This window comes from Schistocerca cancellata, chromosome 7, assembly GCF_023864275.1.
Source record: "Schistocerca cancellata isolate TAMUIC-IGC-003103 chromosome 7, iqSchCanc2.1, whole genome shotgun sequence".
NCBI classification, from domain to species: Eukaryota; Metazoa; Arthropoda; class Insecta; order Orthoptera; family Acrididae; genus Schistocerca; species Schistocerca cancellata.
The window spans coordinates 324,556,046-324,574,680 of NC_064632.1; the positions used below are offsets into that span (position 1 = coordinate 324,556,046).

An 18,635-nucleotide genomic window follows, 5' to 3' on the forward strand; every position below is an offset into this window, starting at 1 on the left:
ATTGCAGAGGCAGAGCGGAGGCATCAGGCTGACATCATCATACACCTCTCCTCTTCCAACCATGGCAGTTTTTTGATTCAGGCCAATAACAGGGCTTCTAAGCCAACATACTCATATATTCGGATCTCCCAGTCATGTCCCAGCATTTTAGTGTGCAGTCACAATTATCAACTCCATTTTAATCCCAATCACAATTATCAACTCCATCTTAAGCAACACCATTTTACTGGAAACAGGCCAACTCTCTCTTACTTTACTGGCCATTAAAACAAAATGGCCAATCTGTATGTACCTCAGAGTCTTGTTCTCTGTACTGCTCTTGTCAATGAGCTTTGCAAGGCAGAATGTACCCTCAAATTAAATATCACATAGTTATTTCCAAGTAAAAATTGTCTGTATTATTATTTTATAACAATACAAAATACACATGGCTCACTTACTGATGTACTACTGATCTAATGTACAGGGTATTGCACACTTAGCGACAAGTAAGGTTTGATATTTGTAGCCCACTTGATGCAGAACACAATGGACCCTCAAACTCAGTGTCATAATAGTATTCCTGTACCTAAACTGTCTTTATTAGTGTTCTATAACTGTACAAAACACATGTTGGTTAAAATAATGTGTTAGGCAGACAAGGCAGTGATAATTAACTGTTCCAAATAAACAGACATTCAGAACTCAAATAGTTTTCCAATTCCAGTAGCTGACAGTGTGTGTGCTCCGTATCTGATGGGGTGGGAGGAGGGGTGTCAGCTATTGTAAGAGTGCAATTCTCAAGCAACTTACAGGTTCAGATACACTTGGCATTTAAAACATTACTGCAGACTCCCAAATTGAGTGCACAGTACTTATTCCATATCTAAATTACCTTACTATTGCTCTACAACAGTACAGGACACATGTAGCCAAAGTATCATGCTCTATACTAGAAAAATATAACTTGACATTTTTAACTATTTCCTATAGTCTTTTTATTATTTTTGATCTTATGTTAAGTTCTTTTGTTGCTACCTGACTGGAACTATGATGCCAAGGCTCTCTCTAAAAAAAAGTTTACAGAGTGTATCACATTCCCTTCCCATAATCAGCTACTAAACAATACCAAGAGCTACAGCATCTTTATTTACTGATGCCATATTTTCAGTCACTTTAACACAACAAAGTATACTAAAAATGATGTTTTTTGGGAAGACCTTTAATGTGGTGTATCACCTAAATTCCATATTTTTGTAATACGCATGTATAACTAGAAAAATGACCAAATAAAAGAAGTTAGCTTCATAAACACTTGGATAAACATGCTCACTGCTCAGTTTGATTCTGTCAAAGATATTCCACATCCTCTATTACAGTAAATGAGGTTCCGTCTGCCACTCAACACTGTTCATCGGCACTCCAACATTTCTGCTGATTGACTTATGTTCATGATGTAATAGGGCACTCATTCCAGCCAATAAGAATCACTGCTTTTTATTAGAACACAATGTTGCTACTTTAAAAGGACTGCACTGTAATTGTAAATCTGAATATCTGCAGTGTGTGCGGTAATGAATTTATAATTGAAAATTTGTATGCTTGAGGAATGAGCAAGAATGCAACTTTTCAGCTAATTTGAGATTGCATTTTCAGGAAGAGCACAATGTTGTAATGGTCAGAGAAATTATTGTATTCCATTCATGGGATGGTATGTAACTTTGTACAATATTTATTTTATGATGTGCATATGTATTTAGTTTTATTTTTCCATCAACTAGGTAACATCAGCAACAACTATCTTGCTACAGTTATCAGGTTTCTTCTTTCTTGGTCATTTTTATGTTGCAGTTTTAAACTGAGAGTTTAATTTAATGCATGTGTAAAGATTTTTCTTTGTATTAATGAGTGAAGAATTTGCTCCAGTTCTACACTGAATTCACAAGTATCTTAATCCATAGTGGTTTGTATAATGTTTATTGTACATAATGTATTCTAAATTTAATATCTGTTTCAAGAAACATGTACTTTAAAACATAACTGCAGTTGTTTTCATTTTTATTGATTCAGCTGTTTGTGTGTGGGCCTGCAGTATTTTTGAGCAGTGTGGAGGACTGAGTGTGGCTAATTTTGGTGTCTACTTGTGCAAGATTTGTCATAGATGGCTGGTTTCATTTCAAATGTCAAGACCTCGTTGTCTGACTTATGTTGCCAAAAATTGTCTGACATTGGTAGCCATGTTACAATGGTGTAGAACTTAACCTTGTCATAATGAATGAACTTTCCTGCCTTTGTCTGCTGGTGCATTCAGTAACGCAATTTTGTTGTTAATATTAGATCTACACCTGCATCCACATCCATACTCTGCTAACCGCTGCGAAGTGCATGGGAGAGGCAGGTTAAATGAAATAGTCTGAATTTACAATAAAACTGTAGTGTCATGCACTGTACCTCATACAAAATGTCTTGGTAGTTTCAGTTGATTTTTCATAGGGAAAAGACCTTAGAAGCACTGGCACAAAATAGTACATTAAGGAAAGAAAAAACTAAGCAGAATATTTAGTTAGCTACTACACTACAGATACTAAATATACTAATTATCATTGGAGTTTGAATGGTGTCATTTCCATGTTATGTTTTCCTTCACAGAAATCAGCAACTTCCTGAATCTCAAGTTATTCCACATGACGAATTTGAGATCGATAAAAGGATTAGAAAAGATATGGAAGCAGAGCTGGATAGCTACTTTCAGATGATGCATCGTAAAATAGATTTTATAGTGGAGAAAAGTACTCTGGGCCTTCATAAAGTTCAAGATTATTTCTTAAATAGCTTGGATTCTCAAATTATTACTGTTTTGTCCTTGAAGTACGTATTTCAGTTTGATTGTTTGTATACTATATGTGAATGATTGTATAAACTAATTCTTTCTATACTTTCAGCACTGAAATGAAGTGTTATGGTAAAACAAAAATAGAATTCCTATTTACTTAACAAGGACACATTTTTTGTTTTGTTTTATTGCTCTCTGCATGTAATTTTTCTCAGCTTCACAATAGGTCATATGTAAACTAAAATCCACTTTTTTCTTATGATTCCTTCAAAGTCTAGTTTTCCAAAAAGGAAGAAAAGAAGAAACTCATTGACTGACAAAATTTGGAGGGAACATTGTGTGTGAGGTAGGCATCTAGTAAGAAAGGATATTTCAAAATCCATCCCCCAAGGGTGTGTAAGGAGGGTTTAAAGTCTAAAAAACAAAACCTCACATGGGTGGGATGGAATAACCACATCTGTAATCAATTGTGTGTACGATATAATTTCTCAACCACTCTCATTTATTATAAATCAATCTTTTGAACAGGGATGTTTTCCAAATGTATTGAAATATGCTGAGATCAAACCTCTGTTCAAAGAAGTATTGATAGAAGATATGGGGAATTACCGCCCTATCTCTCTTTTGCCGGTCTTCTCTGAAGTGTTTGAAAAGGTTGCAGCAAAACAAATTAATAAATTTCTTACTGTAAATGATATAATTTTTAAAAACCAGTGTGGATTCCAACAGGGTAAAAGTACTGTAAATGCTATAAATGAGATCCAAAAAATATGCTCCACGTTAGGTAAGGGTAGAAAGGTTACAGGAATATTCTGTGATCTAACTAAAGCTTTCAGTTCAGTGAACCATGCATTACTTCTGCACCAATTACAGATGTATGGAATCAGGGACACTGCTTTAAAATGGTTTATCTCTTACCTGTCAGATAGGAAACAAAGAGTAATTTTAACTTCAAAAGGAACCAATTATTCCTCAGGCTGGAAAACAGTTCCCTAAGGAGTCCCACAAGGTTCGATACTGGGTCGCTATCTGTTTCTTTTTTACGTAAATCACCTACCACTTGCTATTGAAGTTCATTCAGTCTTATTTGCTGAAGATACATCAGTTCTAATTGAATATGAGGTATCTGAAAATATTCCAGAAAAAGCCAAAAATACTTTAGAAAAACTCAAATCTTGTTTCCATCAAAACAGACTAAAACTAAATGTAACTAAGACCAAAATGATGCAGTCTGAAGCTAAATCAGTAGAATGGACTGAAATGAAGATAACTGGCAATGATCAGGATATCACAGAAGCAAACTACTTGAAGTTCTTAGGCCTAAATCTTGATAAAAATTTAAACTGGAAGGTACACATAGATTACTTAGCAAATAAACTGAACAACTTGGCATTTGCAATGTGTATTTTGTCAGATGCAACAAACATGGATACCAGAAAGATAGTTTATCATTGCTCCTTTGAGTCATTTATTCATTATGGCATAATCTTCTGGGGAAATTCAACAAATGTCACTAGGCTCCTAGTATTACAAAAGAAAGTAGTTAGAAACATGTATGTTGCAAAAAAGTAGGAATCCTGTCGACCACTGTTAAAAAATTTGAAAATGCTATCTATCCCCTCGCTTTATGTATATGATGTAGTGGTGTTCTTATATAAAAATCAACATACACTAGACGCTTTCCCTTTTGACCACAACTATAGCACTCGCCACAGAGATAATTTCAAACTTCCAACATATCATTTAAAACTTTATGCCCAAATGCCAGAGCATATGGGGTTAAAAAAATAAAAGGCAGTAATAAATATATGATGGAGCTTGGTTCAATGACAAAATTGCTCTTTACTCTTCTGGTGGAAAAGTGTTATTATTCTGTTGAAGAATTCATTGAGGACAGCTTCACAGTCTGAACAAAGGGATTGTATTACATGTATTATTTTATGTACTTGTGTAGCTGTAACTTAGAAATGTAAAATATAATGTAAACTTCTGTGTTTCTCTTAAAAAAGAGAAAAAAGTTTCTTTTTGTAAACCTTGACATGTCTCCTGTACATGAAATCAAATTATTTGAAAATTGTATGTAATGATATGAATAAATCACATATCACATTATTTATGTAGTCAACGCCGATTGCTAAACCGTGGCCATGAAATATGAAATTTGATAGGAATATTTATTATTTAATTGAGGCTCTCATAGAGAAAAGATTTTGAAAACTTTTACTCCTAATAGACAAAATGGATATTAGCCTTCAGGAGGTGAAATTTATTGTTTCAAATTTTGACACATATAGAAATAAAATTAAAAGTGACATTCTGCCCTAGCTTTTGGAACTAACAGTTCGTTTGTCAGGGAGATGAGAAGCATAATCTGGGCAAGATTAAAAAGAAATGGCAGGTCACTCAGATTCCTCACATATATTTTTTCTTGAAAATTCATAAGCAGTTGTTTGTTATACGGTTACCATACATCTTTAAGTATTTACCATTTTAAGAGTTTTTAATATTTCTGTGACACACTCCTATGGCTCACACAAACACGTGACAATTTGTGATGTCCTTCTTTGTGTAACCTCAGAATCCATTTTTAGCCCTGTCTTGTATGTGCCCCACACCCATGAACAATATTCTAAGATATGGCAAACGAGTGTTATGTAAACGAAAATCTTTATAGATCAACTGCATTTTCATAGCATCCTCTCAAAGAACAGAAGTCTGCCACCTGATTTATCCACTGTTTGAGTTTATGTGATCATTTCCTTGCATACCCTCCACAAATTGTTACATCAAGGTTTTTGTACGAGTTGACTGATTTCAGTTGTGATCCAGTGATACTGTAGTCTAAGGATAGTACATTTTTGTGTTTTGCGAAGTGCACAGATCTACATTTCTTAGCATTTCAAGCAAGTCACCAACGTTTAGTCAAATTTGAAATTTTATTGAGGTATGACTGGCCAGGTCATTAATAGACAACATAAGAAGTAAGATACCGAACACACTTCCCGGTGAAACTTCTGAAATTAGTTTTACATATTTCAGTAACTCTCCATCCAAGACAGCATGGTATGTTCTCCCTACCAACGAATCTTCAATCCAATCACAAATTTTATTTGATACACCATATAATTGTACTTTCATTAATTAGAGTTTTTGTGGTACTGAGTCAAACACTTTTCAGAAGTCAAGAACTAATGCAAGCACCTGATTCCCTTGATGCCTTTTTGTATGTCTTGTGAGATAAAGTGTGACTTGCATTTTGCATGACTGATGGTTACAGAATCTCTGATGGTTGACATTTTATTAGAATACCACATTACCTCTGAACTCAGAAAAAGTTCTGAAATTCTACAGTAGATATATGTCAGTGACACTGGATAGAAGTACAGGGCTATTACAAATGATTGAAGCGATTTCATAAATTCACTGTAGCTCCATTCATTGACATATGGTCACGACACACTACAGATATGTAGAAAAACTCATAAAGTTTTGTTCGGCTGAAGCTGCACTTCAGGTTTCTGCCGCCAGAGCGCTCGAGAGCGCAGTGAGACAAAATGGCGACAGGAGCCGAGAAAGCATATGTCGTGCTTGAAATGCACTCACATCAGTCAGTCATAACAGTGCAATGCCACTTCAGGACGAAGTTCAACAAAGATCCACCAACTGCTAACTCCATTCGGCGATGGTATGCGCAGTTTAAAGCTTCTGGATGCCTCTGTAAGGGGAAATCAACGGGTCGGCCTGCAGTGAGCGAAGAAATGGTTGAACGCGTGCAGGCAAGTTTCACGCGTAGCCCGCGGAAGTCGACGAATAAAGCGAGCAGGGAGCTAAACGTACCACAGCCGATGGTTTGGAAAATCTTATGGAAAAGGCTAAAGCAGAAGCCTTACCGTTTACAATTGCTACAAGCCCTGACACCCGATGACAAAGTCAAACGCTTTGAATTTTCGGCGTGGTTGCAACAGCTCATGGAAGAGGATGCGTTCAGTGCGAAACTTGTTTTCAGTGATGAAGCAACATTTTTTTCTTAATGGTGAAGTGAACAGACACAATGTGCAAATCTGGGCGGTAGAGAATTCTCACGCATTCGTGCAGCAAATTCGCAATTCACCAAAAGTTAACGTGTTTTGTGCAATCTCACGGTTTAAAGTTTACGACCCCTTTTTCTTCTGCAAAAAAAACGTTACAGGACACGTGTATCTGGTCATGCTGGAAAATTGGCTCATGCCGCAACTGGATACCGACAGCGCCGACTTCATCTTTCAACAGGATGGTGCTCCACCACACTTCCATCATGATGTTCGGCATTTCTTAAACAGGAGATTGGAAAACCAATGGATCGTTCGTGGTGGAGATCATGATCAGCAATTCATGTCATGGCCTCCACGCTCTCCTGACTTAACCCCATGTGATCTCTTTCTGTGGGGTTATGTGAAAGATTCAGTGTTTAAACCTCCTCTACCAAGAAACGTACCAGAACTGCGAGCTCGCATCAACGATGCTTTCGAACTCATTGATGGGGACATGCTGCGCCGAGTGTGGGAGGAACTTGATTATCAGCTTGATGTCTGCCGAATCACTAAAGGGGCACATATTGAACATTTGTGAATGCCTAAAAAAACTTTTTGAGTTTTTGTACGTGTGTGCAAAGCATTGTGAAAATATCTCAAATAATAAAGTTATTGTAGAGCTGTGAAATTGCTTCAATCATTTGTAATAACCCTGTATTGTAGGTCACTTCTGCTGCCCTTCTGGTAGATGAGCGTGACCTGTCCTTCATTCCAACTACTGGGCCCTATGTTTCATTTGAGGGATCCACGGTATGTTGTCAAGAAGGGCTGATTCAGATACAAATTCCATACACAGGATTATTCATAAGTACCTCCATTGTTTCAGAAGACATCTGTGCAGAAACTGCAAGCCAGACTGAAAGCAGACATGTATAGTGGATAGAGCATCTCCGCAAGTTCTTAACTCAGATTTCAAGTGCTTAATATGGGCAAGGTTTGTGACAAGAAAAATGTCAATGTGATAGTGAAACTTGGCCATTCATGTCCTAACAACTCATGGTCAATATTGGCGACTGTATTAATTATTCTTCTTTGTAATTCATCTAGATTATGTGGCAGTGGAGGCAGGAACACACATTCTTGACATATGCCATAGGAAGAAATGACATAGAGTTGAACAATAATGGAAATTCCTTGATGGAGCAATATGTAAAATAAGGGAAAGGCAATCATTTATTTACAGGGGTTCGATGCATGGAGCATAGTCACACATAATAGAAAACAGTATTCACAATAGCTTTCAAGCACTAACTCTTTCCCCAGCAGTAATACTCACATCATCACACACAACCACGCAGGCACCCAAACTCACACTCCCATGGCTACAGCATGTTCCTCCAGTAGCTGCTGCAAGTCAGTGCAAAAGCCAAAAAGAATTTGTTGTTCTGAGCAGTCAGCCAATGTAACAGCAGCAGCTGATGTGGTTTACTTGCAGACATTTGCATGGAATGTGCCACACAGTTGACTGTGGTATCTACAGTTGCCTGCTCACATATGTCGTTAATTTCTTTAGGTTCCTGATGAATGATTCATGCATGCACTCCACTTTCTCTATTGACAGTCCTGGTCAGCCTGTTTTCTGTGCACCACATAAGCAGCCAATCCCATGAAATGTGTTGTATCACTTATCAATTGTTTTGTCTTTTGGAGCATTTCACTTGCATTTGGTACAAAGCTGTCACTGAACTGTTACAGTTAAGCCACAGTTTGTGAATTCCAGGACACAAAATGCATGCATTAGTTTTTGTGCAGTCATCTGCTGAAACCATGAAGGTACTTATACATAATGCAGTAGAATGTGACAAATGTTAAGATGCATATTAAAATTTCCATTCTGTACTTTGTGCCATGGTTTTTCATAGAGGTGGAAAACTACCTTGTATATTTTGATCTATTCATTCAATATTTGTTGGATTAAAATGTCACAAAAATCTGTAGAAATGATATATATTAAGTGGCAAATGCTGCAACAAATTGTTTCAGCAGTTATTGGTAACAATCCTGCCATTCCTTTTTTATGTCTCAAACTAAGGAAATTACTGGTCAGATTGTTGATTTTGTTACAAATAAATGTGGTTTCAGTTGCCTGAGGCAGCAGTCATGTGTGTGAGTTGTGTGTGTGTGTGTGTGTGTGTGTGTGTGTGTGTGTTTCTATATCTGTCGTTGACAAAGGCCTTAATGGCCAAAACCTTTAATTGTGCGAGTCTTTTTGTTGTGCCTATCTGCAACTCAGCATCTCTACTGTATGGTGAATAGGAACTTTCCTTTTCATAATATTGTTACAGTTCATCCTGGATTTTCCATTGTTTTGACAAATTTTCAGTCATATCAAACAATAATTGGAGTGATAACTACAGCACTCAGAATAAGTAATCAAACAATGGAAAATCCAGGATGGAATGTAACAATGTTACAAAAATAATAGTTGCTACTCCCCATGTAGCATAGATACTGAGTCGCAGATAGGAACAACAAAAAGACTGTCACAAAACGAGCTTTCAGCCAACTTGTAGCAAACCTCCCTGTGAATTTAATTATTTCAGTGGCTGCCGAGCAGGCATGAGAGGTTCTTGAAAATTGATGGGGTTCACATTCCTGGTGGTGTTCTGCTACAGCTGACTTGTTGTTCTGTCCCAGTCATGTGTAACATTCATGTTCTGAAACATGAGTTCTAATGGGTCCCTGGGTTTCACCAATGTAGAGATCGCTGCAACCACACCAGTTCTATAGATAACCAAAAATGACAATGTATAAAGGAAGGCATTCACTAGTCTACAGCAGTGAACTGCCCTGGAGAGGACTGCAGTGAATGCAAATTTGCAGGTCATTTAAATAATATGCAAATTTGTGTTAACCAACTCTTTGTCTGCTGGATAAGTCTGCAGAAGAACATAACCAATGTTTGGATATAGTTTCATTTTTAAACTCTGCTCTACAATTGAAATAGAATGATCATGAGAAAACAATAGGGCTTTACCTGGTAATGAACATTAAGGTAGACGGTAATGCCTCTGTTCTGATAGCTTATTTGCTAATCACTTGAAACTATCTGTGTGCTATGGTTTGAAGGTTCTATAACAATAATGATCATTATATAAGTAATAACAAATATTAAAACAGTCTGCATTGATTGGACAGAAGATAATTAGAGGATGATTATTATGAAAATATAGTGGTAAGCAGATTACTCCTTAGTTAAGGACTGATTTAAATGAGGTTTTACAATAAATTGTTTGTAATGAAAGAAATGAACACATTCTAATTAATTGTTAATAATTTCAGTAATACTTACAAGGCGTCTACATTTCGACATAGGAAACTAGATGAGTTATTTTTAGCAGCAAAAGAAGTTGTCAGAGAAAAACTTCAGGAAATGAGCAGATTAATGAGGTAAGTGAATAATATAAATCACAACAGTGTACATACAATAATAAACAATCAAGAAGTGTTTCCAAAAAATAAATGGAGTTTGAACTCATTAACTAGTCTTCCACATTACTTATTATAAAAAGAGACGGTTCACAGATGTTTCAATTTGCCTATAGAGATAATTGCAGACTAATTTCATTTTTTCTCTTCATAGAATGTAGTTAAGAAGGCCCAATGTGTACTTCAGTATATGACATTAAGTTGTGTTTGTGTGTGTGGGTGTGTGTGTGTGTGTGTGTGTGTGTGTAATCCAGATGGAATTTACTCTTGTAGTATGGGACTACACATCTAAGGATAGGGCAGATTCTGTGTAATTGATTGACATGCAGAAAAGATGAAAAATTTCCCAGCTTTCATTTGGTATCCACTTTGACAGCTTTGCAGCTAACAAAGACATGTGCACAGACACTGTTTCCTTATGATGCTGCTAACTGATTAGAGCAAGTAGCAATATTTGTTCAAGGGCATTGTGTGGAAATGTAAGGGGTGTGGAACTAGGGAGCAAAGAATGGGAAGGTTGTAAGAAAAATTGTTCTGAAGAGGAACAAATAGATATGTATGGTAACTTGGTAGGTGACTGGTAGGAGGAACATTAAGAAAAAAAAAAATGGAGAATACAGGGAGAAAGTTGAGGATGCAGTGTTAGGGAAAGAGACAAAGAGATAAAAATTAACCACTGAAACTCTAAATTAGGATGGCCAGACAGAGACTGGAGCCTTCATCTTTCCAAGTACAAGCAAAGTCTGTTGAAAACAGTGTAACCACACTTGGTTTAACCCTAGTATACAATACTATTTTCAAAGAAGTTATTTAGTAACGTAAAAAAATAGCACTGCATTGTTCATTCATTTCTCAGCACTGATTACGACACATACTGCATAAGCTATACACACATTATTTCATAATGTAATATTATATGCACAGTTGGTTGACATCAGGGCCAAGGCGACACAGTGAGTAGTAGCATTTCTTTGTCATCACAAAATGGTATTACAAATGTCAAGTTATACAGAAAAATATATGAGTATTATAAATATAAGTATTCTACAGTTATATTTCAGTATTATCCTAATTTACTCTCAAAACACAAACAGATATACACACATAAAAAAAACGTTTTGCATCAGCTTGGTTTCCGAGAATTCCATAACTTGTACAGAAAATTGGAACAGAGATCAACATAAACATCATTTCCACCCTTGTTATTGCTCATGAAAACCACACATTGCATGTTGTACCACCATACAGCAAGACCTAAGAGGTGGTGCTCCAGATTGCTGTACACACTGATACCTCTAATACCCAGTAGCATGTCCTCTTGCATTGATGCATGCTGGTATTCCTCTTGGCATACTATCCACAAGTTCATCAAGGCATTGTTGGTCCAGATTGACTCACTCCTCAGCAGCGATTCGGTGTAGATCTCTCAGGGGGGTTGGTGGGCCACGTTGTCCATAAACAGCCCTTTTCAATCTATCCCAGGCATAATCGATAGGGTTCATGTTTGGAGAACAAGCTGGCCACTCTAGTTGAGTGATGTCGTTATCCTGAAGGAAGTCATTCATAAGATGTGCACGAAAGGGGCATGAATTGTCATCCATTAAGATGAATGCCTCGCCAATATGCTGCCAATATGGTTGCACTATCGGTCGGAGGATGGCATACACGTATCGTGCAGCCATTATGGCATCTTCCATGACTACCAGTGGCCAACGTTGGCCCCACATAATGCAACCCCAAAACAGCAGGGAACCTCCACCTTCCTGCACTCACTGGACAGTGTGTCTAAGGCCTTCAGCCTGACCGGTTGCCTCCAAACATGTCTCCGACAATTGTCTGGTTGAAGGCATATACGACACTCATCAGTGAAGAGAACTTGGTGCCAGTTATGAGCGGTCCATTTGGCATGATGTTGGGCCCATCTGTACCATGTTGCATGGTGTTGTAGATGTAAAGATGGACCTCACCAAGGATGTTGGGAGTGAAGTTGTGCATCATGCAGCCTTTTGCGCACAGTTTGAGTTGTAACACGATGTCTTGTGGCTGCACAAAAAGCATTATTCAACATGGTGGCATTGCTGTCAGGGTTCCTCCAAGCCATAATCTGTAGGTAGTGGTCATCCATTGCAGTAGTAGCCCTTGGGCAGCCTGAGCAAGGCATGTCATCAACAGTTCCTATCTCTCTGTATCTCCTCCATGTCTGAACAACATCATGCTTCACCCTGAGGTGCCTGGTACAAAGTAACGATGTGGATGCAATCGAACTGCAGTACTGACCGTGTAGGCGTGGTTGAACTACAGATAACACAAGCCGTGTACCTCCTTCCTGGTGGAATGACTGGAACTGATCGGCTGTCAGTCCCCTTCCGTCTAATAGGCACTGCTCATGCATGGTTGTTTACATCTTTGGGCGGGTTAGTGACATCTCTGAACAGTCAAAGGGATTGTGTTTGTGATACAATAGCCACAGTCAATGTCTATCTTAAGGAGTTCTGGGAACCAGGGTGATGCAAAACTTTTTTTGATGTGTGTATTTTCATCGTATCAAAAGATAGCAATGCTCATCAGTACTAACCATCAAGAGACAAAATGTGTAATATTGCTGATAGACACATGCAACAGTAAACGAGATATAACTATCCTAGCTTTTGGGACTACTAGTTGCTTCATCACAGAGGAGAAAGTTGTAGGGTGGGGAACATTAAATAGGAAGTCAGTTTACTCAGATCCAGGATGAGAGGGACACCTTATAGTGAGGACAAGATCTACTTGATTGCCAATCTGTAGCTTGTAGTCATGTTAAGATTTTAGTGATTAACTGCTTTGTTAGTGAGTAAAATGCTGTATGGAGTGTCAGGGCAAATAAACTTTTTATCTGTTGCTACTATTTAATAATGGTATTACATTTGAACTTTTTTAACTGTATGGAAAAATTCTTTCACTAAATTGGAAATAAGCAATATATGCCAAGAGCTCTAAATTTGTATTTCAAGACTTCATTCATTTTAAATACTTCTCGGTCATTGTCAGAAGAGTCTTAATGGTATAGTCAGGTATTTCATATTCCAGTTTCTCTTGACTTGTGAATTTCATGCTTAAAATGTGAGATGTATCTATAAAACAGTTACTGTACTTATGTAACTGGACAAGTTTTCTGTATCAACATTTTCTATTTGAGTTTGATGTACTGATATTAATATCTTTTTCCTGCTACACTTTTTTCTAAATATTTGGTTTGTTACCAGGCTGTCTTGTTGTGATATCATTTTCAGTCACTGTGTCCTCATGATTACCTTTTGTTAAATTTCCCTGAAAAGTTGCATATTCTGTAAGCAGAAGATTTGTACATGTGGTCATTTGTAAATTAGGTGTTTCTAAAGACCTGCATAACTTTTGAATTCTTATCAGTGTAATTAGTGATTTGACAGGGCATCAGTATAGTCAACTATTTTAGAAAGAAAGAAAGAATATTTCAAAATTAGCGATGAAGACTGAAGGGGAAAATAAAGACTGTCTGACAAAGAAGTAAAGCTCCCTAAAGGGGAGAAAATGAAATGAAACTCCGTGGACTGAGATGATAGATGTTATTTCAGTGTTAAAAAATCAGGTCACATTTGCAAAGAACCTGGCAGAATGTGGATGGTCTTACTGAAGCCTTCACAGACAGGCACTACCATCCAAACCTACTCAACAAGCAGAACTCCCATACCATACCCCCCCTAATCTTCTCAGCATCCCTTGTCACCCACTATCACCCTGGACTGGAGCAACTGAGCCATATCCTTTGCCCAGACCTTTGATGATGTATCATCATGGCCACAAATGAGGAACATCCTACCTTAAATCCTTCCCACCCCTCGTAAAGTGGTATTCCATCACCCACTTAACCATCACAACATCCTGGTCATTCCCTATGCCACTCCCACAACCAATTCCTTGCCACAGGAGTCACATACTTGTTGAAGACCCAAATGCAAGACCTGCTTGATCCGCCCACCCACCACATCACACTGTGGTCCTGTCACAGGCTTATCCTATACCATCAGTGGCAGGCCCAACTTCGAAAGCAGCTATCTAATATACCAACTGTGCTGCAATCTCTGTGCATCACCAAAAACCAGCTGTCAACCAGAATAAATGGCCACCACCAAACTGTGATCAAGAACAGAATTGACCACCTAGTGGCACAAAATGCAACTCAGCATGATGTATACTTCACAACTGATGCCATTTGGATCCAAGCACTAACATTACTGAATTACATAGATGGGAGCTAGCCTTGTCACACACCTTTTGTTCCTGAAACCCTCCTGGTGTCAGTCTCTGCTAACCCACTGTGCCCACTCCCTCTACCAAACAGTCTCCCTTTCCCCTGGTCCATCACCACCTCCAAATACACTCTTCCTTGTCACTGTCATCATCATCATGCGTTGCTATCTCTTCCTCCCACATTCATGTCTCACACCCCCACGGCTTCCCATCAAATCATCAGCCTCCTTTCCCCAAGAGCTTCTCCCACTTCGTGCTTCTTCTCTGCCTCTACTCACCCCACTTGACACAACCTCTCAGCCCCTTCTCTACCTGCTGAGCTGCTGCCATGGCATTGTAGATTCAGCTGGCACAGTTTAGCTACATGTTTGCTTATCGACAAATCTGTGCTTCAACTACTGATTGGCAGGGATTGTGTTTCCAAGCATTAATCATCTGCAAGACTTCCTGCATTTTAAAATGAAGCAATTTACCTGCATACAACCAGATCAATCATAAATAGGGTCCAGGATATACTTCATAGCAGTTTACACAATATAGCAGGCATTTATTATAGGATTAAGACTGGATGATGTATTTTGCCATTTGAAGTGTGATAGGATTGATCATCAACCCAGGAACATATGCAGTCAGCCCTGTGAAAATGGCTGTTGTTATCATGGATGACTGTAGTGTTCATAGAACACTTACCACGAATGTGTGGAAGAAATGTCAACACTTGGTCACTGAGAATGTTAAAATGAACTTCACAGTTCACGTTCATGGTTACCTAACTGAGTGGTCATGGTGTGAAAAACACCCCTAAACATCACAGAACCACATCAGACCCGAACTACACCTTCCATTCATTACAGGGTAAATGCATCGAGCTTGGTGTGCAACTGCGTTGAAGGGATCATTGGGCTTCATTGCTGTAATTACATATGAGGACCCCAGAGGTCAACGGGTCTAAGTGACAAAATCATAGTTTTGAGAAAACGCAAAGTTTAATGGTTTTCATAAGAGGGGACGTGAGATTTTCACCATTTCGAACATTTCAGATGAATACTCGGGTCCTTAGCCTTTTATTACCAATGATAATAAATAAGTAGAACATAGAGTTTATAGTTGATAGGTACAAAGAATGGGAAATACGCACTTAGACCCCTTTACCTCTCACTTACAATAGAATAAAATGCTAATGCTCAGAGTACATACTCAACATAACAGACCTTTATTGTTATAACAGGATATTGCATCAATAGTGTACTGATTGATTTACAAAGTACAAATATTCAGGTTTAACACTTATTAACATGTATCACAATCATCATCTGTGTCATAGACATTATCACCCAAGTCTGTAGCGGCATCATCATCATCGTCATCATTCACATGAGTACTAGGTGCAAATGGTTCATCAGCCTGTGTTTCATGGGATAAAAGTTTATAAAATTGGTGGTGTATTGGTGGCAAAAATTGCAGAAGTCCCATCAGGTCATCATATTTTGTGTATTTTAGCTTTGGCTTCACAGCAATGGCTTGAAGATTGCTAAGTTGTTTAGGCATTTTTCAAGTTCATTGTTTTTTCATTGGCAGTTTCTGGTGAGGCAGAATACCTTCAGCGGATGTTGTCTGATAAAAAATGCTATTTTGGTTTGCCTTTTCAAAATGAAGTACCTGCATTCCTCATATCCCTGGCACGGTGTTCCCAAAGTACCAGTTTGGTGGTTGAAGATCAATGAAGTCTTCATCCGTCATTTTAGTAGCAACAAATTTTCAACTTGCTCCGGCAGCCAGATTCATCGAGTCTTCTGGTATATAATTGCCACATTGGTTCCTCTTTCTTTTAAGTTCAATGATCCCAAAGTCCTGATCCCATTCATTGTATGAATGTCCAGAAACGAGGAAATAGTGATCGACAGTTTCAATTTGGGTGTTCATAACAATATAACACCAAAATTTTACTATTAGATGGCTCTTGTTGTGATCTCCAAAGTTGTCACTGAAGGCTGACATGTGCTTCACAGTATGAGGAAGACTCTGAATATACTTCAGCAGGCAAGGTGGTGTCTCCTGGCAACCCCTACTTGCTTGTCCTTCATGCCGCATAAACATGTGCGCAGTACCACTGATTAAGTTGTGAATATTGAGGTTGTATGTCCAAAGCTGTCACATATAGCAGGCTTTCGAGTTCATCACATGTGGTGTCGGCAGCATCTTTCGAAGATCAAAGCATATTGCAACCTGGTTGTCATCCTTTAATTCCTTGAATTTCCTTTTGGCCTCTTTTCCTGCTTCTGCCTTCCTGAGATAAAATTATTTTTCAACTTCAGCTGTCTTTTTTTTCATCGGATGTACCATGTACAGGGCTATTACAAATGATTGAAGCGATTTCATAAATTCACTGTAGCTCCATTCATTGACATATGGTCACAACACACTACAGATACGTAGAAAAACTCATAAAGTTTTGTTCGGCTGAAGCCGCACTTCAGGTTTCTGCCGCCAGAGCGCTCGAGAGCGCAGTGAGACAAAATGGCGACAGGAGCCGGGAAAGCGTATGTCGTGCTTGAAATGCACTCACATCAATCAGTCAGTCATAACAGTGCAACGACACTTCAGGACGAAGTTCAACAAAGATCCACCAACTGCTAACTCCATTCGGCGATGGCATGCGCAGTTTAAAGCTTCTGGATGCCTCTGTAAGGGGAAATCAATGGATCGGCCTGCAGTGAGCGAAGAAACGGTTGAACGTGTGCGGGCAAGTTTCACGCGTAGCCCGCGGAAGTCGACGAATAAAGCAAGCAGAGAGCTAAACGTACCACAGCCGACGGTTTGGAAAATCTTACGGAAAAGGCTAAAGCAGAAGCCTTACTGTTTACAATTGCTACAAGACCTGACACCCGATGACAAAGTCAAACGCTTTGAATTTTCGGCGCGGTTGCAACAGCTCGTGGAAGAGGATGCGTTCAGTGCGAAACTTGTTTTCAGTGATGAAGCAACATTTTTTCTTAATGGTGAAGTGAACAGACACAATGTGCGAATCTGGGCGGTAGAGAATCCTCACGCATTCGTGCAGCAAATTCGCAATTCATTAAAGTTAACGTGTTTTGTGCAATCTCACGGTTTAAAGTATACGGCCCCTTTTTCTCCTGCGAAAAAAACGTTACAGGACATGTGTATCTGCACATGCTGGAAAATTGGCTCATGCCACAACTGGAGACCGACAGCACCGACTTCATCTTTCAACAGGATGGTGCTCCACCGCACTTCCATCATGATGTTCGGCATTTCTTAAACAGGAGATTGGATAACCGATGGATCGGTCGTGGTGGAGATCATGATCAGCAATTCATGTCAAGGCCTCCACACTCTCCCGACTTAACCCCGTGCGATTTCTTTCTGTGGGGTTATGTGAAAGATTCAGTGTTTAAACCTCCTCTACCAAGAAACATGCCAGAACTGTGAGCTCGCATCAACGATGCTTTCGAACTCATTGATGGGGACATGCTGCGCCGAGTGTGGGAGGAACTTGATTATCGGCTTGATGTCTGCCGAATCACTAAAGGGGCACATATCGAACATTTGTGAATGCCTAAAAAAACTTTTTGAGTTTTTGTGAGTGTGTGCAAAGCATTGTGAAAATATCTCAAATAATAAAGTTAATGTATAGCTGTGAAATTGCTTCAATCATTTGTAATAACCCTGTATAATTTTCATTTGCAATCTGTCACAAGTTACACAGGTATCAGTATGAGGCTTGTCGAAGCTTAGGTTAAATTCTGTCCTGAATATATGTCTGTACAAACTTGCATTCTCAGGTAGACTGCATTAGAAAATCTGTATGAAAGTCACCAGCAATCAAAATTTCTTTGTTTCTTCCTGTTAAATAACCCATAAGAGCTTTTAGATGATTTATAAATATATTATAATTTCCTGCAGGTGCTTGGTAAACAGTTACTATTATATAGGATCTGTTATGGAACTCTATTTCTGTTGCACATGCTTCTAGGTGCTGCTCTAAACAGAACTTATTAATGTCAATGTTCTTGAATTTATGGCAGTTTTTAATA

The 18,635-nt window shown here is 38.5% G+C and overlaps 1 protein-coding gene across 1 annotated transcript in view; it reads left to right on the forward strand.

Moving 5' to 3' along the window:
• The window catches only part of LOC126092749 (cilia- and flagella-associated protein 44), a 668,515-nt gene that overhangs the window by 313,202 nt on the left and 336,678 nt on the right, over positions 1-18,635 (forward strand). Inside the window, exons 14-15 of the mRNA XM_049908475.1 lie at positions 2,629-2,847; positions 10,165-10,272. Of these exons, the coding sequence (XP_049764432.1) occupies positions 2,629-2,847; positions 10,165-10,272 (327 nt within the window). The remainder of the gene's footprint in view (positions 1-2,628; positions 2,848-10,164; positions 10,273-18,635) is intronic.